At 35.0% G+C, this 27,196-nt stretch overlaps 1 protein-coding gene across 1 annotated transcript; it reads left to right on the top strand.

Annotated features, from left to right (window-relative positions):
• The first annotated feature begins 1,028 nt into the window (after positions 1 to 1,028).
• Positions 1,029 to 25,716, top strand: LOC129259516 (asparagine--tRNA ligase, cytoplasmic-like). Its single transcript, XM_064098417.1, has 20 exons — positions 1,029 to 1,261; positions 4,814 to 4,908; positions 6,203 to 6,268; positions 7,088 to 7,180; positions 7,808 to 7,897; positions 9,137 to 9,215; positions 9,645 to 9,715; positions 12,260 to 12,346; positions 13,080 to 13,166; positions 13,767 to 13,823; positions 14,605 to 14,645; positions 15,980 to 16,016; positions 16,943 to 17,020; positions 17,490 to 17,611; positions 18,703 to 18,838; positions 20,200 to 20,313; positions 20,961 to 21,008; positions 21,820 to 21,903; positions 22,975 to 23,106; positions 23,225 to 25,716. Exons 1-20 carry the CDS (start codon positions 1,249 to 1,251, stop codon positions 23,354 to 23,356), a joined length of 1,662 nt encoding a protein of 553 aa, XP_063954487.1. The 5' UTR covers positions 1,029 to 1,248; the 3' UTR covers positions 23,357 to 25,716.
• The last annotated feature ends 1,480 nt before the right edge of the window (positions 25,717 to 27,196 follow it).

Raw genomic sequence — 27,196 nt, forward strand, 5'->3', positions numbered from 1 at the left:
AATTACGAGAGAGATAATAAAAAGGTAAAAAGGAAGTCTGCAGATTAGCAAGAAGTCTGATGATCACATTTTAATTTCTGCCATTTTGGCGCAAGCCTCCTTATGACCCTCCGACAAAAACATTTTGTGTTCGCTCAAGCATGAACGAAACTTATTTTTTAACGGCATTCGAAAGATAAGACTTCGGAGAATCTAATACCATCAGAATACAGACATAATTTGAAACAAAATTTTGACAGACTTTTAAAAACTGTCATTTTTTATACACACTGTATAGGCATGGGTGTGATGGTACGAGATTTCGCATGAGGTGAAAGATGCCCTCCTCTTCTTTTTCTTCTTTTCACTTTTCTTCTTCCTAATCATCATCTTCTTCTTCGTATCACTTTTCTTTTTTCGTCCTCCTCCTCCTTATCGCCATCATCGCCCCCCGTTTCTTTCCTTCTTCTTTTTTACCTTTTTTTTATACAGTTTATCTTGAAAAATCATGATATCCAAGATGAACATTCACTTATTGTACCGAATTGCACTAACATTATTTATTTGACCTGTTAGAGAACATACGTGTATTCAAACATTACAATAACCTAATTTGGATATCAAACAATATCATGAAAAATATTTGCTGCTGCATAGCTACGGGGGTGACAGTAGCTCCCCCACAACAATTCATCTGTTCAATAGCAGTGCTGAATAATATCCTATTCCCACCCATCTCCCTTCGCGGTATTTTACGATTTTCGAGCTAGTGAGCGGTGAATATACCCATATAAAATACTAATTCATTTATATAAACATACATTGTATTAAAAAAAGAAACCTTATAATTTTTTTTCATTCATGATTAATGTTATTTAATCATTATTGGCCTAGTTCACTGAAGATGATGCAATTCAAGTCAAACAATGATGCAATCACTGAATGAATCGTTATAGATCTCACTATCTCACAAACATTAAAAGATGAGGAAAACATATCTTACCTGTTTGGTCTGTTTAGTGAAGTAGTCAAGTGTGAAATCAGATCCCATCGTCCCCATTAATATCATGCTTTACTCTTAACCAATCATATCAGGGTACATAGTTCCTCATTAATATTCATAGTATAACGATCCAATCACCCAGCTTCAGAAGTTCAATATTGACGCTCAAATGATTGATTCTGTGTCTTTCTGATCCCAGCTATCATTGCACCGGTAAACCTTCGAGCCAAGAACATAAATTCGTTCCAACAGAAAGGCCGAACGATATGACTTCACCAGGTATGTTGGGTTTCATTTCTTGGATTGCCCTTCTTAAATTTGACTTTTCTAACATATAATTTTTAAAGCTATAACTTGTAAATTCGTGTTTTTTTTATTGTTCATTTGATGTGATGAATGGTACAAATTTTGAATGTCGTATACGCTCTGAGAATTCCATAGTGGTACATTTGATATATTTATGTTCACTCAATTAATAATATAGGCCTACGCTCGTGGGTTTCAAACTCGCGGAGTGCTAGCAACACGGTGAGATGCCACAATCTCGTATGTTTACTCCTTCCCCAAAAGAATTACAATTCTCCTGAGTTCCATCATTTTTTACTTATTTGTTTTTTATTAATGGAATAGATCGACTTGCTTTTTGATCTGTCATTGATGAATGCGCATTTTACGGTTTTGTACACTGTTTTTTTTAATGTAGGCCTATATATATATTTTTTCGCATCTGGGGAGCTTTTCATCAACATCTTCGTCCGATAAGTTGTCAGGTCAGACAACTTTCCTTTATTATGATTGGCTGAGAGGCACTTTACCATAGTAACTGTCGGATAAAACAGTACTTGTCGGATAAATGTCTGGCAAGTCCTTTCATGAAATGCTCCCCTGCATGACACTGTATAAACTACAAAGAGCAGACCCTCCAATCTGATTGATAAAGGAAGGGGTGCAGAAACTTTTCTCATTTTCATTTTAAAAAAAGTGTCGCTCTTTTGGTCATTTTTCGGGGTATAACTTACCCTTCTCTTTAGCGGTTAGCATGGTTAGAGGAGGTGCTACCGTGGACTATGTCAGTTTAGGAATTCGTTTGGGCACTCAACGTTATCGCACACGCACGAGACCAAGTTGTCGAAGCCACCCTCAGCGTGTCCCAGCGCTTACTTTTCATTTAACAAAATACACTATTCACATATTTCCAAATGATTAAACTTTCTGGGAACACATGCAATATCTATAAAAGTTTTATAATAAAACATGTCCATAATAGAGGACTTTAGGTCGTACAAAAATCCAGAATAAAATTGCAGAAATATAACCAAAACGTGATTAAATAAAATCCAGAAACATACCCTTCACCGTGGCCCTGGGTATAGCGAGGTGTTTTTTAATCAAATTTACGTTCCCAGGGCCAAGGCCCTGCTCTTTACCCTTTTTTCTGGTCTCCGTACGTTTTCATTGCTATTTACGTATTTATCTAGTTATTCTTATTTATTTATTCATTCACTTATTTAGGCCTATTTATTTATTTAACTTACTTGAATATAATCAAATTAAATTATATTTGTTTTATTTCATTTTATTTCACATTTTTAAATTTAATTTCATTTCTTTTTTCATTTTTTTCATGTATTTTATTTCATTCTTTTTTGTTTATTATTAGTATTATTATTATGTTATTTAATTCATCTATCTATCTTTCTGAGAGATGTTTGTTGTCCTAAAGGGTAATTTTTGTCCAGTGTGATTGTTTGGTTGGTATACAGTTATGGGGAGTGGTTATTGTCAGTATGGTCAATCATCATATCTATTTTTGTGAAGCTTCGGTAGAATACGCTCAAATTAACACACATCACTTTACTGCAACATCTTTGAATAAACATTGAAACACCTCGAAGGATTTGCACGTTGGTTCCCAGGCCGTGGGGGGGGGGGGGGGGTCGTTAATCATGCTGTGTGGGGGATGTCATGTGTATGGAAGCTTTAAAATAAAATCGACTTGTCGAGTTAATTTATTTCGCCAAGTCGACTAAAACTATTATGTCAACATGGCGAGATACGTTATTTCGCTAAGTTGACATATAAAAACTTGTATTTCATATGGCTAGATATGTTATCTCGCCAAGTCGACATGTAAAAAGTAAATGGCCAGATTTAATTTTATATCCACAGCTTGCGTGCACGTGGGTGTTGATCTATACGTAGCCACCCACGCCGAGGTCTGGGGAGCCTTTCATCAACATTTTTGGTCGACAAGTTTGAGTTTGATTGGCTATAAGAGGCAGTGTTCCTATGGTAACTGTCGGATAAAAGTAAACATGACTTGTCGGATAAAACGTCCGACAAGTCCTTTCATGAAATGCTCCCATGGATTCGTTTCAAACTAGATGTGCGTGCATGCTGTAGATATAAAATTAAATCTCGTCATTTACTTTTAAATGTCGACTTGACGAGACAACATATCTCGTCAAGTTGACATACAACTTTTTGTATGTCGACTTGGCGAGTTAACATATCTCGCCATGTTGACATTCAACTTTTTGTATGTCGACTTGGCGAGTTAAGTATCTCGCCATGTTCACATACAACTTTTTGTATGTCGACTTGGCGAGTTAAGTATCTCGCCATGTTGACATACAACTTTTTGTATGTCGACTTGGCGAGTTAACGTATCTCGCCATGTTGACATACAGCTTTTTGTATGTCGACTTGGCGAGTTAAGTATCTCGCCATGTTGACATACACATTTTTGTTTGTCTACTTGGCGAGATACTTAACTCGCCAAGTCGACATACAAAAAGTTGTATGTCGACTTGGCGAGTTAACGTATCTCGCCATGTTTACATACAACTTTTTGTATGTCGAATTGACGAGTTAAGTATCTCGCCATGTTGACGCTCACACACACACGCGCGCACCCTCACCCCACACTCCCACACACACATAATTATGTATAACATTTTGTGTGGCGACTTGGCGTGATTATTTTGCCATATCAGCAAGCAGATGACACCTAAAAGCTTCCGTACATGAGTTTGCGTATTGCCACTTTTTTCGAATTCAAAATAGGTCAAAAGCATCAGTTTAACGGCGTACTTGGTAGGATGAAGATGTGTCCTGCCTGTATGGAGGCATTAGCAGCACAAGGATGGGTTGGGGCTATGGTCCCCGTACGTCCCAGCTCATGAATTATCGTCAGAGGGTACCAGGAAAAGGGGATGGCATGGGGGGTATATATATTATATGCTTCCTCCACGTTAGACTATTTGCACTCAATTTTCGTCCCGGTTACGCCTCTATAATGAGTTGTGTAAGGATTTCTTGATCATTGATGCCACATGGTGGCACTTTATCTGTTATTAGGTTAGATGGACAATTTAGGGGATTGTGGCCCTGTCCCTGAAATATTCGTCAAGTTTTACCTTCACATAGACTAGTCACCCCTGAAACCGTGATGAACCGTTTTAATTGTTAATTGTATTTGCTTGTCAGATTTTCAGGGAAGATATTACGTCCACCTATCTAAGAGCTGATATTATTTTAAAAGATAATAGAATGAGAGTATCATAGTTACACGACCGAGCTACCTCTTCACACTGTCTTTCTTTTCGTCTTATTATTTTCCCCCCTTTTCAACTTTTTTTCATTCATCAGAGGAAAAAAGCACATACGATGCTACCCCCTGCCTCCAATGCGCTGCTTCTGATAAAACATAGTCAGACGAATTATTTTCTTGGACCCACACTATTTGGTCTCCAGATAGTTTTCTATTATTTTTTCATTGTCTATTTGTTTAGTCAGTAATACACTTGAATTTAATTTTCATCATTGCAGGTGGAAAATTGGACACGATATACGTTTCTGAGAAGACCGGAAACGATGGAAGCGGCGATGGAACTGAGCAAAAACCGTTTCAAACCCTCCTTCAGGTGACTACCGTTTGTGTTTTTTTTTTCTTTTTCAACACAGAGATAGTGCCGGTTTTTGATGGGGAAGAAAGAGGACACAGATATGACGTCACTTTGTTCAGAGGGGAAAAAAAAGAGTAGGCCTATTATTTTCTCCTTCCACAGTGGCTCCATCCCTGTGCTGACGCGATATTGTATATGTAATGCAATTTTAGAATAAAGGTAGTGATAGTTCTGAAAATTGTATCATAATAATTGTTATTGTGTGTAATCAAAACCATCCGTTGATATTCATTGAGTCATCTAGTTTTCCCGATTAATTAATTTACTTTATTTTTTATTTATTCATTCAATCATTTTGTTTATTCTTGTATCTACTTTATTTATCTATCTTATACCTGTTATGTATTTTTATTCGTATTGTTATTAGTGATTTAGTTTGTTATAAGTGATTTTGGGACAAGGGAATCTTGACTCTATAAATCATGAAAGAGTAAAATGATTCAAATGTCAAAAATGACTTTGGTCGTAGACAACTATCCTAAAGAATCATGAACAAGAGTGTCATCTGTTTACAGCTCTTTCTAGAAGTTACAGATGCGATGGATGTATTGAAGGCGAATCTCATCTCGACATATTTTGATTTGTTTAAGAAAAAACAAACATTTGCGCAGCATAAGAAAATCCAAAAGAATATGTAATTCATGGTCCCGGGTAGCAGGGTTGCTGGGGGTGCTGAAGGTGAAACACCCCCAAGATTTGACTGGCGGTGCTGCATGCATCATTTACCATAGGCAGCACCCCTTGAAAATCCGGTAGGTATGCTAAAAATTACAAATATAACAAAAAAATCACAAAAATCACCGTAATTGTATAGTAAACACCTAAACTTTTTTAATTAATTTTTTACTTATTTATTTTATTTATTTATTATTATCATTATTATTATTGTTAGTATTATTTTATTTATTATTATTGTTAGTATTATTTTATTTATTATTATTATTATTATTTTTTTTTTTTGGGGGGGGGGCGTTGTCAAATTTTTCCTGACCAATATCTCCTTCATTTTGGAATGAAACCCTGACCCCTTTTTGGCTTGTTAATTTGTCGTACAAACCAGCACCCCCTATACAAAAATAATTCCAAGGGCCCTGATGTAGTTATGATAATATCATTATAGTACATCAGAAAGAACTTCTAAGTATTTATAATATCCTAAAATAATGGTAAAATCACTCACATTTCCATTATTTTTTAATAGTTTGCAGTGAATACTTGCAAATATAATTGATTCACATTGATTTTCTTGAAGGCGATGAAAGCAGCCGGTGGGGAGCCTTTCCCGAAGTTTATGGGAGACGGGAAGACAGCAGGACAGGTAAAAATCTCATCACTCTCATGGGAATAATTAAAAAACATTTTACATTTCGCTATTATGTGTGCATGAACGACACTGTTAGAAAATTTATCCTTAAAATAAAAGAAGTTCCTGCAGCAAAGTCTCGAGAACACCTGTAATCTTACCAGATTGTGTAATCTTACAGGAAATTGGTATTTGGTGTATGGAATCTTACAAATTTCCTTCAATAAAACACCCTTTCCCCTTTTTAAACAGTTCTGTTCTGTTAAATTGCAGAAAAATTCCTGTTTTATGGATTTACAGAATGATTCTGTTATTGCTTTCTGCAAAATCTTCTCTTTTTTTTCTGTAAAATCATGGGTGTTTTTAACAGTGCAATAAATAAATAAATAAATAAATTATATGATAAATAGTCGCATATCATTTCCACGCATACCTATTACTTTAGCCATACATACATTTACATAAAGCATGAACTTCAACTGCTTAGTTTGACCGATCTGAAAAAGATATTCCACCAACTTATTATTATTAACGGTGAATTTCTTTTGACAAGTGAATGCAGGTTCTTTAATTATTACTATTGCTGAATCGTCAGAGAATGATCTGTAGTTTGACATGTAACACACATCCAACACACACCTTCAAACCCAACACACTCTAACATGAACACCCGCATTTAATAAATGGCGATTGTTTGACGTTAATAGTTAGATTAATAATGATAATAGTTAGATTATATTAATATCAGTTTGGGGGAAAAATATTTTGTTCATTTAAATGACCCCCAGACATTCAAATCATTATTCATATTCGTTGTTGTTATTTCCTCTTTAGAAATGGGAAGAAATACCTTTAGCTCAGAGGAAGAAGATTGCAAAATTGGTTGCCAAGGATCAAAGAAAGACAGCGGAGAGCGACGCGAAAGAGGTATTATGATGAAATATTATGACTAATGAAATATACAAATGGTATATATGTAATATATATTTATAAGGAATATTTTCTCCCTGATTCGTTTTTTCCTTTCATTCTGTTATCGATACTGTTCTTTAATAGAATACAGTTGTGATAAGGATAGTGAAAACTAATTATAAAAAAAAATTATTTTCATAACATTGATTAAGTTACATCACAATTTATGCGATGCCTGTTGGCAACTCGTCCACCAATATTAAACTGAATGATTATTGCGGTGATGAAAGAGTGTCCCACAAATATATGTTTTAAATGTATTTAGAAGAAATAGGTAAATGAGTGTCACGACGTGAATTTTGTATTCTCCACTACATTTTTCTAATGAAAAGAAAAGGATAAAACCTGACATTCCATTCGAGAGCACTCATCATTTATTCTGGAATTCAATCAGGGTCAACCGATAAGAATAATGATGTCACACATTCAATTCAGATCCCCCTCTAACAACTTTTTATTTAAGTTTTGACAATCCGAACACAAGATGATCTAGCATATATATTCTTGATTCAAATTCTACATGAGCAACTTTTAACACTTGCCAGTTGAATACCATTTTCCTTTTCAAAACTAATGTATAAGGAGGAGGATGCACAGAAGCGCCAGAAAAATCTTGAAGAAGCTAAGAAGATCACTATCAAAGAAGACCCAGCATTGCCCTCGGCCAAATTGGTAGGTATCAAAGACATATATTGTACATGTTAATACCGGCCTTTGACACATAATGCTGTCAAAGACGCGGTGAGGTTCCAGTTGATGAAGCCATTCTACTTTCTTGTTATTTCGTTGAAAATGAAAAATATAATTACAAACACTAACTCTTCTTGAAACAAATTTGTTTGTTGTTTTTGGGGGGCTTCCTACTTGTTTTACACCTTAATTCAGTATAGAAAATACTAACGACCGGGCCCTAGGAACGTAAATGTGTGTGTGTGGGGGGGGGGGGGAGGGATTCAGGGGGTTGTCGTCAGAAAAAAATGACAAGCAAAAAAATAATAAATAAATAAAAAAGGTTATTGCACCAAAATATTCGTCATTTGGGTACAATAACCATTCTTTGGTTGCTTGTTAAGGTGATTTCTGGGAGAAATGCTTTCTTTGGTATTACGTAGCACCCCCGCTTCTCAGGGCCATTACTGGCGAAAATTAATTGATATAAAAAGGTGTTAAAACAAACAGGGCACATCCCAGGCGCTTGATTGCGGGGAGGGGTAATATTTAAAAAGATATTCTATAGAAACATAATATAGGCTGTGAACATTTTGCCCTGTTTCATCTGGGATTTTTTCTTTCTTCATCCATCTGTTTCTAACAGTTTTGAAAAGGAATGGTTTCATTCAATAACAATGAACAAAATAAAATTACAAGAAAAACAAATCAACTGTTATCACGGTTATTACGCGTAGCAATATACGATATCATCACTATAATCATCATGATCATAATCATCTTATATTTCCTTGCTACCATGATTAAATTGGCCATATAATTCATTGTAGTTATTATAAATGTTATACCGTTAATTATCGGGGGTGGAAATACGGGCCATCGCCCTACCTGAAATATATTTTGGGGATATATCCCCCTTCGGGATAGACACGTATTTTGTCGAAGAAAAAGAAGAACAAACAGAAGAAGGAGAAGAAGAAGAAGAAGAAGGAGAAGAAGAAGAAGAGGACGAAAAAGAAGAAAAAGAAGAAGAAGAAAAAAAATGATAATAATAATAAGAAGAAGAAAAAGGAGAGGAAGGACAAGAAGAAGTAGAAAATGACAATGTATAAAAGAAGAAGATGGAGGAGATGACAAGTTCGTACTGCAACGCACGACTGAATAACAATACCAATACAAAAAATCGACATTGCTCTCACAAAAATCAGTAATAACTAGATGATATTTGCATTACTTTTATAGATCAAAATCATGGATGCCTCTTCTAATCTCGGTCAACGTATCAAAATAAATGGATGGGTGCATCGGCTGAGACGACAAGGTGAGATTCAACTCTATCAGCAGGTCAGGAAGAATGTGTTACCTTCAGTAAAATACTTGAAGTCTTTAATAAAGGATTGTCTAAACATGTTTCGTTTTATAACCATTGTATTTGCCTGAAAATATCGATTTGCATCTTATTTACTATACCTTTGCAAATGGTGCTTAAATGATTTTTAAAATCTTGTATACTAGAAGAATTTAGAAATATAACAATTTTATACGATATTGATGTAACTAAATATTAGATACATCTCATCGAATGCATGTGAACCATAATAATTAAACATTAATGACTCAAATGACTCAAAGGGTTTCTTACTTTAGTAATCTTAATATTAATGCATAGTTTTAGGAACCCTCACTATTTATGAAGGGCTACTTATTATTTCTTTTGGCGTTCACTCAATTCTTTTAATGATAATTTTAGGTAAAGCCTTGATTTTCGTTATTCTGCGTGATGGAACTGGCTTTCTACAGGCTTTGCTTACAGACAGATTGGTAATTATAACACAACTTATCACAACGGATAAAGTAGCATAGATTCACATCATTACAAAAAGACATCTTGATCATATATCATGTTTATTCATTAATTATTTCCCCTTTCTTGGTAAATACAGTTAAAAATACATTCCCCGTTTACTGCATTAGCTAATGTTTATGTCCTTTTCATATCTACATTTATTGGTTATCAATAGGGAAATTATTGCATTCTTTTCGTTTGCTGATTCTAGGATATTACAAAAATCTCGTAAGAAATCTAGTGAAAACAAAGTAATTAGGAGAATAAATGATAATGTCTTGTATCAAAACAAGATAATTTCAACAAAATCTGATCCATGCACAGACAGTTACCATACTCGATTGGAATTTTGTCGCTATATATGTATATATATATATATATATATATATATATATGTGTGAAGTTATACATGTACTACAGCTTTGGCAACTCTTTTATTTAAATATTGTGTGAAAGAAATGGATGAAGAGAACAATGGTAGGCGTAGCTTAAATCAAGGTTCCCCAGAGCTATCTACCCTTTTTGGAAAAATTGGTGATGCCGAAAAAATGTTCCTGCCGGGAATCGAACCCGGGCCAAAGCTGTAGTACATGTATAACTTCACACATTTGTATACTTTCTCCCATACGTGTACTGTATCAAAGCAATAGCTTTGATCCAGCTGAGGCATGGCGGCTTGTCATTGTTCAAAACCCACCTTCAACCGACAAAGGAAATTATAATTGGTATGGTGTCGAAAATCTGTCTATCTGACGGTCAATCGGATCGGGGTCGCCCTAACCACTAACCCGTTTCTGTGGTCTAGTGGTTAAGGCACCGGCGTTCAAAGCTGGGGGCCCGGGTTCGATTCCCGGCAGGGACATTTTTTCGGCATCACCAATTTTTCCAAAAAGGGTAGATAGCTCTGGGGAACCTTGATTTAAGCTACGCCTACCATTGTTCTCTTCATCCATTTCTTTCACACACTATATATATACATATACATATCATTTCCTGATGAAGCCCTATGGGCGAAAATTTGATAAACTTTTCTATCTACGGTTGTTTTATTCACCTTGTATTTTGCTACATATATATATATATATATATATATATATATACATACATTTACATGTATATATACATTTGAGGCCAAAGGTTTAAATACACCCATGAAATTCAATGAAATTTGTTAACTTGCCAAACATCGTAAAATTTACTCTATGTTCAGAAATATAAATACTACCATGACGAATTTGGTATCAAATATAATAGCGTACTAAGATCTTTCACATGATTGTGATGCTATTGGGAAAAAAGGTATATTTCAGGTGAAATTTTCTTTGAAAAAAAAGTAACATTCGTGCCAAATGTATTCAATTTTTTGTTATTATATTTTCAAACATCGTTTCATAGAAATATATAAATGTAAAATCTATGATTTGTATTACATTTCCTATCATAATATTATGTCACCACTGAACAAAAAGTGTAATCTGAAATGTTTGTGTTGAGAAGTAACTAGCACAAATATGAAATGTTTTTGTCAAGTTTTTATTATCAATTTGTCTAAAATATGAAGATTTTTCGGGGGAAATGACACCTAAATATTTTTCAGCTCCTGATGACAAAGCAATGTGATGAAGGGGGTGACATGTTCATTTGTTTGATATCAAAGTCGTCATGATAGCACAAATATTTTATAAGATACAGTAAATTTTATGTTTGGCAAGTGTCGACTTCTCTTTGAATTTCCTGGGTGTATGTAGACTTCTGGCCTCAACTGTATATACAAACATCCATGCACAAGCTTGACAGGTATATTTGTCATTGACCTCGAGTAGTTGGAAACCGGTTTACAGCCATCTGGTCTAATTTTATTTGGTTTACTTCTATTTTTCTATATTATATGCCTCAAACGTTCGTTTCACAAAGACTAGTTCGCACCCTTATTCAACTTAATTTGAGTAAAAGTCTTAACAGTCTTGGAACCCTATAATCCTAATCCAACCAATATATTCATGCTCTCATTCTTTAATCATTAAATTGGAGGTGGTTCATAAGCTATTCTTAGGTTGTATAAGACTGGAACATGTTCTTGGGTGCCAGATCGGATTTCCCTTTTATCCCTTTGATTTTTATCAGCTAAAGTTAAATATGATATTTGAATTTTAAAGAGTTTGTTGTCAAAAAGAATTTGAACGATTTATGAAAAATCTATTATTTGTCAAACAGGGCCATGGGGTGCTGCATATACCAAATAAGATACGTAGCACCCCTGATACATTTTGGTTGTGCTCCCAGGGATATACGTTGCCAAAAGGTTTGGGTCTTGGTGGATTCAGTCACACTTAATAGCACGAGAACAATAGAACACATTCCAGTCGAACGAAAATTACGAAAAGCTTATTGAGACAACCCTCTGATCAAATGTGTATATGGTGAAAAAAATTTACAATTTCATTAAAATAATGTCGAATTCTAAGTTACCTGTAGTTCTATATCTACTTTTATCTTCTTTACTAACATTAACTGTCTAGTGCCAAACCTACGATGCCTTGATTCTATCTACGGAGAGTACTGTAACTTTGTATGGAATTTTAAAATCAGTTCCAGAAGGAAAAGAGGTGGGTGACTTTGATTGTATACCAGACAAAGATGTATGTATTTGTGTTAAGAGGGGGGGGGGGGGGGGGGGTTCTCAATTTTCCCTCTAAAAGTTATTCACAGAAAATAGTTTAAACAGCATTACAAATTGACCATCAAGATGATGTCTCTTGATTAATAATGACCGTGTTGTTGCAAACAAGATATCAACAGCTTTGTTCAGTTACGACAATTAATACCGGTAGGGGCGAGTAAAAACATCCCTGTCGAATTCTATATTGTTTAATCTGTATCATTATTTTGTAAAGTGACCCTAATAATGTACCGGGCATTGTTTCAGTGATAGAGCGCACGCCTCATACAAAAAAAAAAGGGGGGGGGGCGCTGGGTTCAATATCCCTAGCCGAGTCATTCAAAGACTTGAAAAATGAGAGCTTCTACTTTCTTCTCAGGAGCTGGAGTTTTGAGAATGGAGAAGGGTGATACTATATTGTGTTATGCCCCGTGTTATTCAGGGCATGCCCGCCGCTTGAAAATCAAATATACTTGAAGTGACTACCCTGGGTAGATAAGAGTTGTCATTATTGTTATTAATTAGGCCTAATTTATTATATTTGTATGTAATTTTATGATGTATATGCATATGTTTTTGGTCAGTATTTGCTGATGATTAATTGATAATCATGCAATCATTCATGCAATGAATCAAGAATTAATTCATTCATTTATGCCAATTAATCATTTCTTATTTAGGCACCAGGTGGACTTGAGTTGGTTGTGGATTATTGGACTCTGATGGGTGTTGCCCCGGCGGGGGGTGCTGAAAATATTGTCAATGAGGTAATTGCGCGTAAATGTTTAATTATTGGAAATTTGTTGATAAAATCGCATGCTTATAATAAGATAAAAACTGCTAATATCCAAATTCTAATTTAGATACAAATTAAAACAATTAATTTGAATATAATTATCGTAATTCATATAATTTAAGTCTCAATTCAGATTAGGGTTAATGAAAATTCGGGATAAACCCAGTTCATATGAGATAAAGTGATTATATTTGGATCAGATTCAACTGATAACTCGGTTCGAATTCCATTCAATTATTTCTTCTGATAGAAATCAATTTCTAATTCAGATTAAATTCATCAATAATTCAAATCATGCTTGTTTCAGTGCAGAAAATTATTTCCATCTGCTGCGGTTACTGATAATTCGATTTCTGGTTTAGCATTTCAATCATTACGATTCAATTTTTAAAATCACAATGATTGATTCAATGATTATAATGATAGTATCCTTCATTTGCGAGTTTCTCTGACCCCTGGAAAAAAAAGGTGAGTCCCTCATGCTGTTTGCCTATATCTAGAACTCATTTCGAGGCGCCGAATGAATCATTTTGTGAGAACGCGAATTCTATCGAATATTTCTTTTTGTTAGGAGTCCCACATCGACGTCCAGTTGGACCAACGACACATGATGATGAGAGGAGAAACTGTGAGTTAAATTCACTGTAGGCCTATTTATTTTTGTTTGTCATTTAAGTTTGGGTTATCATTTTAAAATATCAGCTTTAGACAAACAAGCCGTCTATACAAGTAAAGGAAAATCACTCGTACTGTATACTTTAAAGTACAATACAGAAATTCAATTGGGTAGTTTAAGTTTAAATTTAAATCAAACAATAGAGCCTGTGTTTATATGGGTGTTGTATGTCGAAATTGGACTGAGGCCGGCGTCTGAGGCGCCTCGACTTACGTGTAACACTCTCTTTATTAAGCGAAAAAAGTCAGCATTTGTTTTTGCTGAAGTCGGCAAGAAATAATATCCAGCTTATAAAAAATCTAAATTACCGAAATATGCAACGGGCATTTAAACCTCAGTTATTGGACGATCTTTCATCATTTCTGATTTCATGTTTGAAACAATGAACAATAATGATTTTCAATCTTAAAACGTAGATTAAAGTGAACTGCTTGAGAAAATTAAATTTCATATACATTACTCATAATAATGTCTGTATTGATGATCACTGAAATAAGGATATGGAATAAGGGTAGAGGACTATAATCCAAAGTTCGATTGAAGTTTTTAATCTAATATAGATTTAGAATTCAATCTTATTCGATTGAAACTTTCGATCCAATTCTGGATTGGTTCCTGACAACAATTAAATTAAATCGACTTTCAATCTACTGTATTGGCAGAAGAGAGAAAAAACAACAAAGCAAACAGAAGAATAGCATTCACTATTATTATTTTTTTTTTACAATCCCAGCTCTCAAAGATCATGCGGGTGAGATCTGTAGTTACCCAATGGTAAGTATGTACAAAGTTATTGATCTCTTTTAAACGGCTAAGGTCACAACCCCCTAAATTAGCCTGCTTGGGCGGCGATTTTTTTGCCAATTTTGCCCTTGCACCGAGCGGCGGCCGTCCGGGCTCAACTGGTTTTAGGGGCATCGCTCGGTCACCGCTCAAAATTTAGCGCTGAGTTAAAATTCTGACGGCGCCTGCTCACATTCCACTCGCCGCAGTAAAATACGCTCGGTGCCTGGGTGGTCGCCGTCCGGGCGCCGACGTAATCGAGCGGTCGCCGTCGAACGATTGAGGTAAAAAATTGAACTCGTTGGATCAAAGGCTGTCGAGTGGTCATCGGCCGGTCGCCGGCCAGTCAGAGATCGGTCGATCGGGCGATTACTTAAAAATAAGCCAGTTGCCGGTGGGAAACCGCCCAGAATCGATAGGTCGTCAGCCGATCACTGTTCGGACGTCAAACAGAAAAGTTCCCCGATTTGACCCAGATTTTGCCTTGAGTAATGGATAATGGTCAGGGCACTGCCAGGCCACCGATGAGTCTTTTTACATCCCGCTCGACTTCGACAAAACTCGCTGGGCGATGTCCAAATTCCAGCGGCGCCCGTGCAGGCTAATTTTAGATTCAGATTCAGATTTTTATTTCCAACAGAACATTATAATACAAATTGTTTTCATACATTTATAACAAACATTTACAATACGAATAATTTTTATAATTATATTCAATAACATCAATGATAATTAACATATAAAGATATTTACAAAATATGGTACATTTGGTAGATACATTATGATATATAATTTCAATAGAAAAAAAGGTATCTGTGGAAATGGGAGATACACCAATGGCCGGTCGCCGCTCTGTGTTGTAAATGAAGCCTAACGCAATTCAATACGCGAATTAAATCGAGTGGTCAAAACATATAAAAACTAAAAACATTCTCATTGTCAATTCCGGTTTTTTTTCTGTTTATACAGCAGAACAGCAAGACACAGGCGCTGCATTTTCGATGTCGATGACGGCGGCATCGCCTTAAACATCAAAATCTTACAAGTGTATTTATAGTTTCTATTTGATAGAATTCGGACATAATGGTAACCAAGATCATATGGCACGTCGGTCGTTTGAGGTCAATGCACTTTAATCATGTTGTGGTATCAAAATCAAATCCTTAACTAAAGTTTACGTTGTTGAGTTTTTAACACAAAACATGTGAGTCCCTGAAAATGTGAGCTTCGGGGACTCTTATATATCATAAAACCGAGACGTAATGCTTTTCATGTAGCAAATAGTATGTGAGTTTCTTCGTTGTCGTTTTTTTGTATTCGTATAGCTTCAGAGATCACTATTTCAGCCGTGGATACACAGAGGTTTGTTTAAATACTATGGCCCGTATTCTGAAGTCAGGTTTAACTGAAACTCAGGTTTAAAGTTGTGGTTTAAGTATGGATAGCCAATATTGTTACATAAATCAATACTGGTAGAGATATCATATTTCAGCTCATTTGGCTCTCAAATCACTCATAATTGTCTAGGAAATATAAATAGATGATTGTCTTCACCATCGATGAATCAGGAAAGAGCACAGTAAACATAAGAAACATACAACGTAATAACAATTTTGACACTCTTGGCTTCCCATAATTTCAGCACAGGGTTGGACCATGGTCTAAGTTAAACCTGACTTCAGAATACGGGCCTATTACTCTTAATTAACACATCACAGTGAGTGAGGGAGAAGGCGTGTCCGTCGGGGTATGTGTGCACGGGTAGGAGGGAGTGTGTACTCTGGCACGTATTATGCTTTATTTAAAGATTTTTTTGGTTTAATTTTGACCCTTGTGTATAATTTTGTCCTAGTGGACGACTCATTAACTATAAGTTTAGCTTCGTGTTTGTGGATATTGATTTCAACTATATATTTTATTTAAAGATTTTCAGTTGTGTTTTATGATTGTAAATAACGTCCTTTTTATCACCCTGATTAATTTCTTCGTAGCATGGAAAATTTTACAACCTAGTTTATACTACCATATACATGTACACGTATATGATTTGTCATTTAAGAGTCAAAGATATCAACAAACGTTTTTAAAATCTAAACAGCAATGTTAGACTTAAACATATTAGAAATTGAATATTGATGTTTAACTATAAATTTATGCCTGACTTTCATTTTTTTTAGATAAAAAATATAAGAAATTGAATATTGATGTTTAAATTCAAACTTATACCTAATTTCTAAGTTTGTTTCACTGTGCAATGCGTCTGGATTACATGATATCTTTACAAACAGATGTTCCCACCAACGTTGGTGCAGACACAGGTCGAAGGGGGGTCCACCCTTTTCAAGTTGAAGTTCTTTGGAGAAGAGGTAAAGGGATTTTAAGTTGTAATCTCATGAATATATTCAGTATTTCTTCAGTTACTTGGTTATTTGTGTAAATTGAATTAGGCATATATTAGTGCCAAAAATCTAAAAAACGGAACATTTGAAAATAATTGTGACATACATTCAAAATGTAATTGGATAAACATATAGTTGCATTTAGATTTAGATGACAACCGGTAATAATCGACTATATAGATATTTTAAACATTACATTCTATCGTATTGCACCATTGATTTTACATATATAATTTTACTATCCTGACTTTTGATTCAGGGTGATTGAAATATACTTTTAGCAGTCTTCTATTTATTTCCATATTGTATTTAAAAAATATATATCAATATGTATTCTGTCTTGATTTACTGTATTGACTATCCATTACGCATTTGGAGATGGTATGTCTCTCCTGATAAATTGTATATTTTTTTCGAATAAAAAACACTTTTGCAGGCATTCTTGACCCAATCGTCTCAACTCTACCTGGAAACAGCCATCCCCTCGATGGGAGATGTTTTCTGTATCGCGCAGTCCTACCGAGCAGAACAGTCACGAACACGCAGACATCTGGCAGAGTAAATAGCCATAGGCCCGTATTCTGAAGTCGGGTTTAACTTAAACTCAGGTGTAAAGTTGTGGTTTAAGTATGGACAGCCAATTGTTACATAATCACTAACAGTAGAGATATCATACTTTCAGCTCATTTGGCTCTCAAATCATTCATAATTGTGTAGGAAGTATAAATAGATGATTGTCTTCACCATCGATGAATCAGGAAAAAGCACAGTAAACATAAGAAACATACAACTTAATAAAAATTTTGATACTTTTGGCTTCCCATACTTTATACCACAACTTTAAACCTGAGTTTTAGTTAAACCCGACTTCAGAATACGGGCCATAGTGTCCATTTCCATTTCTTTGAATGAATGACCAATAAATAACAGACCGTACATAGGGTCAATACGCGTGAAAGCATCTTCGAATAACGAATAAAATGCACCTTCATTGACCAAAAGAACGCTGAAATGTAAATTACGCATTCTCCTTGAAAAGCGAATTTCCAATGTTTCTTGTATTTGGTCTGCAGTGCTTTGAGCATCTAATTAAGATCGAAAGTGCGCTATATGAATAAATATATTATTTGGATCTGTGTTAATTTGGTTATGATCCGGGGTTATGATATAGTACGATGATAAGAGTTGGGTACGTTTTTAATGTACATGATTACATGGTATCAAGATGCGAACATATTTTGCATAAGACAAGTGTCGATCTGGATGGCGTGACAAGAGGTCTTTAAAACAGTATATTAGTACGCGACTATGGTGGTAAATGGAATATATACCCTATATTTTTGGAACAACTCTTGAGTGATCTATGTTTCTCTCCGAAGCCTAGTACAGGAGCCATTAAGGGTCATGGGAAATGCGAAGACCCTTGTCCATCTTATCCATGCCAGTATGGGGTGACTCAAAACCCGGCCGCCTAACTATCTGTCTACAGTATACCTGGGTATTTTCTTAATCAGTTATTCTAACTTATATCTCAGTCAAAGCTCATTTTTATTATGTAGCTGGTAATTTTTTTTTTAAACGGCTGTTTTTGACTCGCCATACGGCCGCGGCAATAGAGCATATGTGACTGAGGTATTATTCTGTCCTAGATATACCCACGTGGAAGCAGAATGCCCCTTCATCTCATTCGATGGTCTACTGGAAAGGCTGGAGGATTTGGTTTGTGATACTGTGAAACGTACCATGGAATCACCTGTAGCTGATATCATCAGGGAATTCAATCCAGTGAGTGCTGACCGGTTTTTTTTTTTCGCTGGTGATGGCATTTCGTCAACGATTTGTAGATCGAATTTCCTCAAAAATACCAGTTAAGATTTTGAACAAAAAGAAAAGAGACAATAAGTAGGTAATTTGTAATGTAAACATATTTTTTTACCCAATTGTGCCCCCCCTTTGAAAGTGAGAACTTTTTTTTAATTTTACCCTGACGAAATGACCTTCAATTTTAAGTGAACCCCCCTTTTTTTGCTTATCAAACTTTCATCGGAAAAATGTGCCCCCCCCTTGAAAAATCCTAGATCCGCTCCTGGTTTGTGGATTAATCTATGTTAAAGGAGAATGAAACCCTTGAAACCAGCTGAATCCATATCAAAGAGAAAAATCAAAGAAACATATTGTTGAAAGTTTGAGGAAGATTGAATGAATAATAAGAAAGTTATGAGCATTTGAATATTGAGATCACTAATGCCATGTAGATCCTCCCATTGGCAATGCGACCAAGATCTGTGATGTCACACACGTACAACTCCCTCATTACTTTAGTACTTATTTCACTTATATTCTCACTTTTATAGAGTCTATCACAAGGTGAGGTGTTCTCTTTATGAGATGACAAGTACAGAGGTTTCACAACATTATATCATTGATGAATCGTTTGTCATATGATTAGAATGAGCAAAAAGAAATGTTTTGGGGTATATTTTCAGTGTCCAAATGGGAGAGTTGTACGTGTGTGACATCACAGATCTTGGTCGCATTGCCAATAAGAGGATCTCCATAGCATTAGTGATCTCGACATTCAAATGCTCATAACTCTTCTATTGCTAGTCCTATTTTACTCAAACTTTTGTTGATCTTATTCTTTGATTTTTCTGCTTTCACAAAAGCTAACTTGCTCCAAGAGTTTCATTCTCCTTTAAGGAATTTGAGGGTTTGTGACCGGAGGGAAAATTTTGTGACTCAAAAAGCTGCAGTTAGAGCGTTCACTTTCGCTTAAAAAATATTGGTTAAGATTTTAACCAGTACGAGGGTAATTATGCTTATTTTTCAACCTTACTGGACAATATGCTTCCCGCATTGGGTAAAATACTACCCCATATTGGTTGGACACATAATTACCCTCGTGGTGGTAAAAATTTTACCCAATATTTTTTACAGTGCATATATATATATATATATGTGTATATATATATATATATATATATATATATATACTTCGGGAATTCTATCCTTGTATATATATATATATATATATGTGTGTGTGTGTGTGGGGGGGATGTACTTATTAAAAGTGTATGCCTTCAATAACTTCTGTATTTGAGTTATGCATCAAATAATACATACATGATTTCATTTTGTTTTTGCAGGATTTCAAGCTTCTGAAACGCCCCTTCAAGAGGATGAACTATACCGAAGCTATTGAATATCTGAAAGCTCATGAAATCAGGAAAGACGATGGAACATTCTATGAATTTGGAGATGTGAGAAAAGAAAACACTGTACATAATTGATTGGTGGGGATTTTTTACCTGATTGCTAAGAAAGCATGAATGCTTGTAAGCAAGCAACCAGAGGACCGACGGCTTAAGGTCCTCTCCGAAGGACCTGGTAATGAGGATTAATGCCTTACCAAAGGGCACTAGCGCACCAAGTGTGAATCGAACCCGGGTCACCAGAATACGAATCCCCCGCTCTACCGACTGAGCTATCGCGCCTAAAATGTACCCCGGTAATCAATAATGTAATTACGTGTAAATATCAAAACGGATCACTCCGTAAAACACCAAAATGGATTGTGTATTTCGCAAATTCATCCATCAGATTTATATTTTCCTTCAATATCAGTATCATCAATATATTTATCTCAGCATGGAGGCAAAGTTACATTTATTGTAAAATGTTCAGGCTAAGGAAAAAAAAACCTACATACTGATCTTATTTCATAAACACGTCGTATTCCTGAGGATAATAATGTATATTCCTTATGATGTAAGTCACACATGGATACATCCACCTCTCACACCATCACCCAACACATGCAGACAAGCAGTCATGCACGCATTTTCATAATAATTATATTTCACTATTGTAACGATATATGATTTTAATGTAATTTATCATTATACAGGATATTCCCGAGGCACCAGAAAGAAAAATGACCGATCAGATTGGAGAGGTAAGATGAAAAATTATTATTTATATTAATAAATTGAATATATTTTCACCTTTATCAATGATAATGCAGACAGAATGGAACTGCATTTATCATAAGTCTTAGGTTATCATTACTGGAATTATCTTGCCTTGTTTATGTCGGCTGGGTATATACGTATACAAACGTAGATTTTATTGTAATATTATATGTATTTGGTGATGTGACTTGAATTATAATGACTCATTGCCTCATATACATAAGTGCAATTTGTCTTTACATAAAAATGGCAGTTTCCTTTGATAAATAGAAAAAAGGGGAAGTACACTCAGAATTCAATTTGGTTTGAATAAAAAACAGAAACATATTAATAAAAGTTTCACGAAAATTCACCAAGATAAAAACAAAGCTGTAAATTGACATTTGATGCGGCATACGTGCAAGCAGCCATGTGTACAAAGATGCTCTAATTTCCCATAAAATTGAAGTGTAAATGTTTGTCTCATCGAAGCGTGTGTGAAATAATTTGTCGAATTGGATATTGATTACACAGGTAAAATAATATCTAAAAATATGAGAAAATTCATTATATGGAATTCATATAGGGAAGATACCCGCATGTGAAATCACAAAACTAAAACTAAATAGAAACTACAATTATGTAATTGCTCGATGGATTTTTGTCCAAACTGTCATTAATGACTTAAAAAATACTTTTATTAGGACCAATTAGACGTCAGGGTGAATCTCGTGTATTGTATAGTGGGGGGGGGGGGGGTGAGTAAAAGTTATGTAGCCGTACTATCGATATATCTCTTTATTGTCTGTTCTTTAGCCAATATTCCTTTGCCGATTCCCAGCACCGATCAAGTCGTTCTACATGCCCAGATGCCCAAAGGATAACAGAGTCACCGAGTCTGTAAGTCCTTATCTCATAAACTACGGTCAGTTTCATAAAGACTTACGATTTAACTTTGCAATTGACAGCAGAAATCTTGATTTTCATTGGCCGATTAGTCATGTTACAATAGTTACCATAATCGTCTGCATGTATGAAATTGGCCCCTATAGACCTTTTGAATCCTTTAACATCCCACTGTGTGAACTTGTATCTTATTTTAATAATTATAAGTCAATTTTGAACCGTTTCCTTGTCAAATACATATTGATTACTCGGTCATTAAACTTGTTTACTCGCAGCGCTTAGAAACATGCATAAGTGCTATATAAACTTTCCATATATTTACTTATTATTATTGTTTATACCTTTGATACAAATACTGGAGAAATACCCCCCAAAAAAAATTATATCAAAACTCAGCAAGGTAAAACATTTTTTGTTGTTGCTAAATTCAAATCAGTTTTTATTGTGAAGGGGAAATATTTATTCAATTTCAATGCGGAATGTGTATCACATGAGATGCGTTATTGGCCTTGAAAATGAAAAAGTTATATTTTTTATTGCACAAAGTAGCCACAGAAATAGATATCTCCGAAATGATGTTTATTCAGGTTGAGACATGCATCTTATTATATACTGAAGAATTTTCTTGACATCATTTTAATTCAGATAATTTCTTTGCGCAAATTATATGGTAAATCTGCAGACGAAGTGATATTCACATTTTGATATTTCCATGATAGAATGGTATAGTTAAACACATGCACAGTAAAAACGCTGTTTGATTTTTTTATGCAGCGTTGTTTATTATATGAACCTTACATTAGTTCTTTAACAGTTGACAACCATGTAAAAATTCATTTAAAATTATATATTAAAAATCAAACTTGGTTGTTTAAGATATTAAGCACTTGAACCGTTTAATCAACCACTGTAATTAAGGTACATTAATAGTAAACAGCTATGCCTAAAAAAAATTAAGCAGCCTTTTTACTGTGAGCGCAATGAACATAATGAACATGATGAACAGCTTTATGAAACGGCAACAGATATGATAAAAAAATATTTTTACATCCCCCTTTTAATCAGGTTGATCTTCTTATCCCAAACGTTGGTGAGGTCATCGGGGGATCGATGAGGATCTGGGATTATGATGAACTCCTTGCCGGCTACAAACGTGAGGGAATCGATCCAACCCCATACTACTGGTACACTGACCAGGTTCGTGTCATTATGATTCCTTTAAAATGTATTTCTATCTCTTTGTATTAAGACACAGATGAAAATCTCTATTAGTTATTTTCATTTTGACATTTTTTTGTCTCTAACTTTCTTCCAGAGGAAGTTTGGAACTTGTCCCCATGGAGGATATGGCTTGGGCCTCGAGCGATTCCTCACATGGTTCCTCAACCGACATCACATCAGGGATGTCTGCTTCTACCCTCGCTTCACAGGCAGATGTACTCCATAACTACCAACGTGGATCCTATAACCATGTTAACAAATAAAATGGGCCTTTACTTATCTAGACTAGAGGATCTCTGTATGAATTATATAATAGAGATAACTCTTTTTATTTTTCTATTTATGAGTTTTATTGGTTTTACAATCACAAACATAATCACAATATTTACATATTATTGGTATAATTAATGGGGAAAACAAGGTAACAACAAGGTAATAAAAGCAGTAATAATACAACATGAAAAAGTGACAAGAAGAACATAATTTTTGTTTAAAAAAGATGAATAGAGATAACTCTTGATGTGAACCGTTCTGTGTTCACGATCGACATTATATCTATCCAAGGCAATATAGCGTAATGGGCCAAAAAGATGCGGGGCACAACATGGCGGATATGGAGCAAAATTGGTAAAAGTCGCAAAAGAGCCAGAATTTTGACCTGTTTGAAATCAAAATCTAACTTTGTGATAGATTTTGACACAATATTAAGAAAACAGTGTCATATAAGTTTTATTTTCATTTTTTCATTTTTTCATTTTTTTTTTTTTGGGGGGGGGGGGGGGGGCTTGGTCGTAAAACTGTCGGGTCCAACCATCGAGACATATCGATTGGTCCAACCCGCCCTCCATCTATGAAAGCCAGTGATTCAAGGTCAACAAACATCATTTTGTTTTCAATAGACACTTCGTACAAAAGGTCAGAGGTCCATGTCGAAACTTGAGGCCTATATTAAGCTTAGAAGGAATGGGCTAATTAATAAGCACGTTCCCAAAGTGTGGTATGTGTGTTTATTCATGCTATCGCATATTAAACTAAATAAACCTATCGATTAGCATCTTCATAAATTGCATTTTTTACAAATAAAATTCTTTTCATTTTTTATACTTGTACATTTTAGGCACCATCTCATAGTTTGTATACCAACAGATATTATATGTCGGTATCGTTTTATGTTTATTTTTTTAAATAATATTTAATGTTTTGAAAATCTTTACGATATTCAGAATGAAAAGTAAGATATTGTGATAGCATAATTTTACGGTCAATATCATGAACATTATATCTAGTTCAAAGTGCAAACGTGTCATTTTACTTTCGGATGAATTCTCAGACTTTCCTAAATACTTTAACTTACGTTGATCTGCTTAAGTTTTCCCACTGGGAACAAGAATAAGAATAATATTTTTGAAATGTTATTAGTTCGTAAATGCATAATTTGTTGTAAAAAAAAGAACACTGTATGTTTTTTTTAAATGAAAAGAAATTTAATTGAGAAATTTAATAATTTCGGTTCTGTTGTATGAATATTGTAATTCCAGGATTTGAGTTTTGAAAAAAAATAACCACGTTCATTGTAGAAAGCGATAAACAACAATTACGCTATGCAATTATATTTCTGTGTGTGTGGTTATTTGCATACCTATTAAAGTTTTATCAAATTATTTTCATTCATCATCGAATTATGAACCAGTTTCTGACCAACAATAAGTCATTTATTGCATCTATAACCAATCATCGTTACCAAGAGTGTGGACTAGTTAAAGTCTTATAGACCTACAGTACGCGGTCAATTGGAGGTGCACACCATTTTTTATTATTAGTATTAGTTGTATCAGTTGTGTCTTTTTTTTCCAAGTATAAACCATTGCGCTTGGAAACACACTATATAAGCGCCTTATAAATGTTATGTATAAGGAGAATGTAACCTTTGGAACAAGATAGCTTGTGTGAAAACAGAAAAATCAAAGAAACAGATCAACGAAAGTTTGAGAAAAATCGGACAAATAATGAGAAAGTTATGAGCATTTAAATATTGCAATCACTAATGCTATGGTGATCCTCACATTGGCAATGCGACAAAGATGTGTGATGTCACTTGTGAACAACTCTCCCCATTACTTTAGCCTATATTTCACTTTAACTGCCTCCTTTATCACATCTACCAGTAGATCACGCGTTCTTTCTATAGAAGGGCATGTAATACAGATTTTCAAAGAATACATTATGGATAAAGAGTCAGTATCACCATGAGAAATAGCAAAAAGAGACGTTTTGGGGGCATTTTATAGTCCACCAAAGGGAAAGTTGTTCACATGTGACATCATATATCCTTGTCGCATTGCCAATGGGAGGATCTCCATATCATTAGTGATTGCAATATTTAAATGCTCATAACTTTCTCATTATTCATCCGTTTTTTTTTCTCAAACTTTCTTTGTTCTTATTTGATGATTTTTCTGTTTCGATACAAGTCTACTTGTTCCAAAAGTCTCATTCCCCTTTAAACATGACTCTTTCCTTCATGGTTAATATTGAGTGTTTTATATGCTTGTACAACATTTTGTCTTGATTTTATGTTTTCTATTGAAATAAATAAATAGAAAAAACTTATCCCATTCAGTTTATTATCCTTTAATCTTTTCCAAGCTGTAAATGCAATTGGCTGCAGGGCCGGTTGAACTTGGGGTTCACCCCTCCCCGCCCCCTTGAAACGTAAATTTATACCAACACGATAATCAGAATAGCAAAATGTCGACTATTGTTATACCGGCAGTTGCTGAGGAGAAGCAATGCGGACCTATTAAATTTCTATGGTCGACCATTTTTGTCGACGAGAACCATTTTTATAGTGAACCTCATTAAGCCTCCACGGGCTTATGGCTTGGTTATATTATGTTTTATTAATGCATGGATATTTTAATATTTTAATCTTTTATAAGTAATGTGATTTTTTAGGTTGTCTCAAGGCGGATTCTAAAGGGACACTTTGTATACTCCCTAAAAATAAATGTAAATAGATATATAAGTTGATTTTACTGAAGGAAGTGACGTGAATGACAGACGGTTCCCACATTTGCCGTTATAGAGATCGTTCACTAAATGATATTAGCATATCATAAAATTGACTAAAATTCACAATAGAAAATAGTGATCGTGTGTTTTTAGGAATTTCATTTTGTTATGATGATAATATAAGATAGAAGAAAAACCTTTTTCTTAACGCATAATGTGCATCTGATAAATTCCATCAAATTGTCCATCAGTGGTCATTCTTAATGATTAATTTCTGTCAGGGGCGGCGATCCGGGGGGGGGGGGTGCACAGTGTCCCCACTTTTTGACGCACTGAAAAAATTCACTTTTTCATGCAAAAAAAATCCCCCATCGAACGTGTTCTGTGCCCCTTTCACCTAGGAAGGACCCATTCTATGTGTTAGCAACTGCATGCCATTTCTCGTATCAGCGCGGGTATCAGCGCCAATGTTTACCAAAAATGCCCTCTCTCGAACGTGTTCTGTGCCCCTTTCACCTGAGAAGGACCCGTTTTACGTGTTAGTAAGTGCCCCATTGCATTCTTGTAAGTGCCCGTCCTCGTATCAGTGTCCCAGTTTACACAAGAAAAGTGTCCCTCGACAAACGTGTTCTGTGCCCCTTTTATCTAAGAAGGACCCGTTTTATGTGTTAACGAGTGCCCCTTGCCTTCTTGTACATGTAAGTGCCCTTTTTAGAATGAGTGCCCTTTTTATCCAAGGAAAGTGTCCCTCACGAACGTGTTCTGTGCCCCTTTCATAACCGAGAGGGACCCGTTTTATGCTGTTAGCAAGTGCCCCTTTGCCTTCTCATATGTGCCTTTTCTTCCTAACAGAATAAGTAATGTTGTCCTTAAAAACCACTCTTTTCGTGTCCGATGAGCGCCCTGTTTCTTTATTTAGTGTTCTGCTTCCTGCAAGTGCATCCTTTAATCGCATAATCCTTTTCAAAATATGATTTGCCCCTTTCGCTTCTTCTTTTTCTTTTGATGATGAAATTCATCCCTTTTAACCTCGCTTTTTAAATGCCCTTACTTA

This window comes from Lytechinus pictus, chromosome 4 (assembly GCF_037042905.1).
Source record: "Lytechinus pictus isolate F3 Inbred chromosome 4, Lp3.0, whole genome shotgun sequence".
NCBI lineage: Eukaryota > Metazoa > Echinodermata > Echinoidea > Temnopleuroida > Toxopneustidae > Lytechinus > Lytechinus pictus.

What these genes read in the sequence shown, in the direction of transcription:
- LOC129259516 (XM_064098417.1), top strand. An exon ending in CATTGCCCTCGGCCAAATTG is followed by an intron (nt 7,898 to 9,136) that starts GTAGGTATCAAA and finishes TTACTTTTATAG; the next exon opens with ATCAAAATCATGGATGCCTC. An exon ending in CATTCTATGAATTTGGAGAT is followed by an intron (nt 20,314 to 20,960) that starts GTGAGAAAAGAA and finishes ATCATTATACAG; the next exon opens with GATATTCCCGAGGCACCAGA.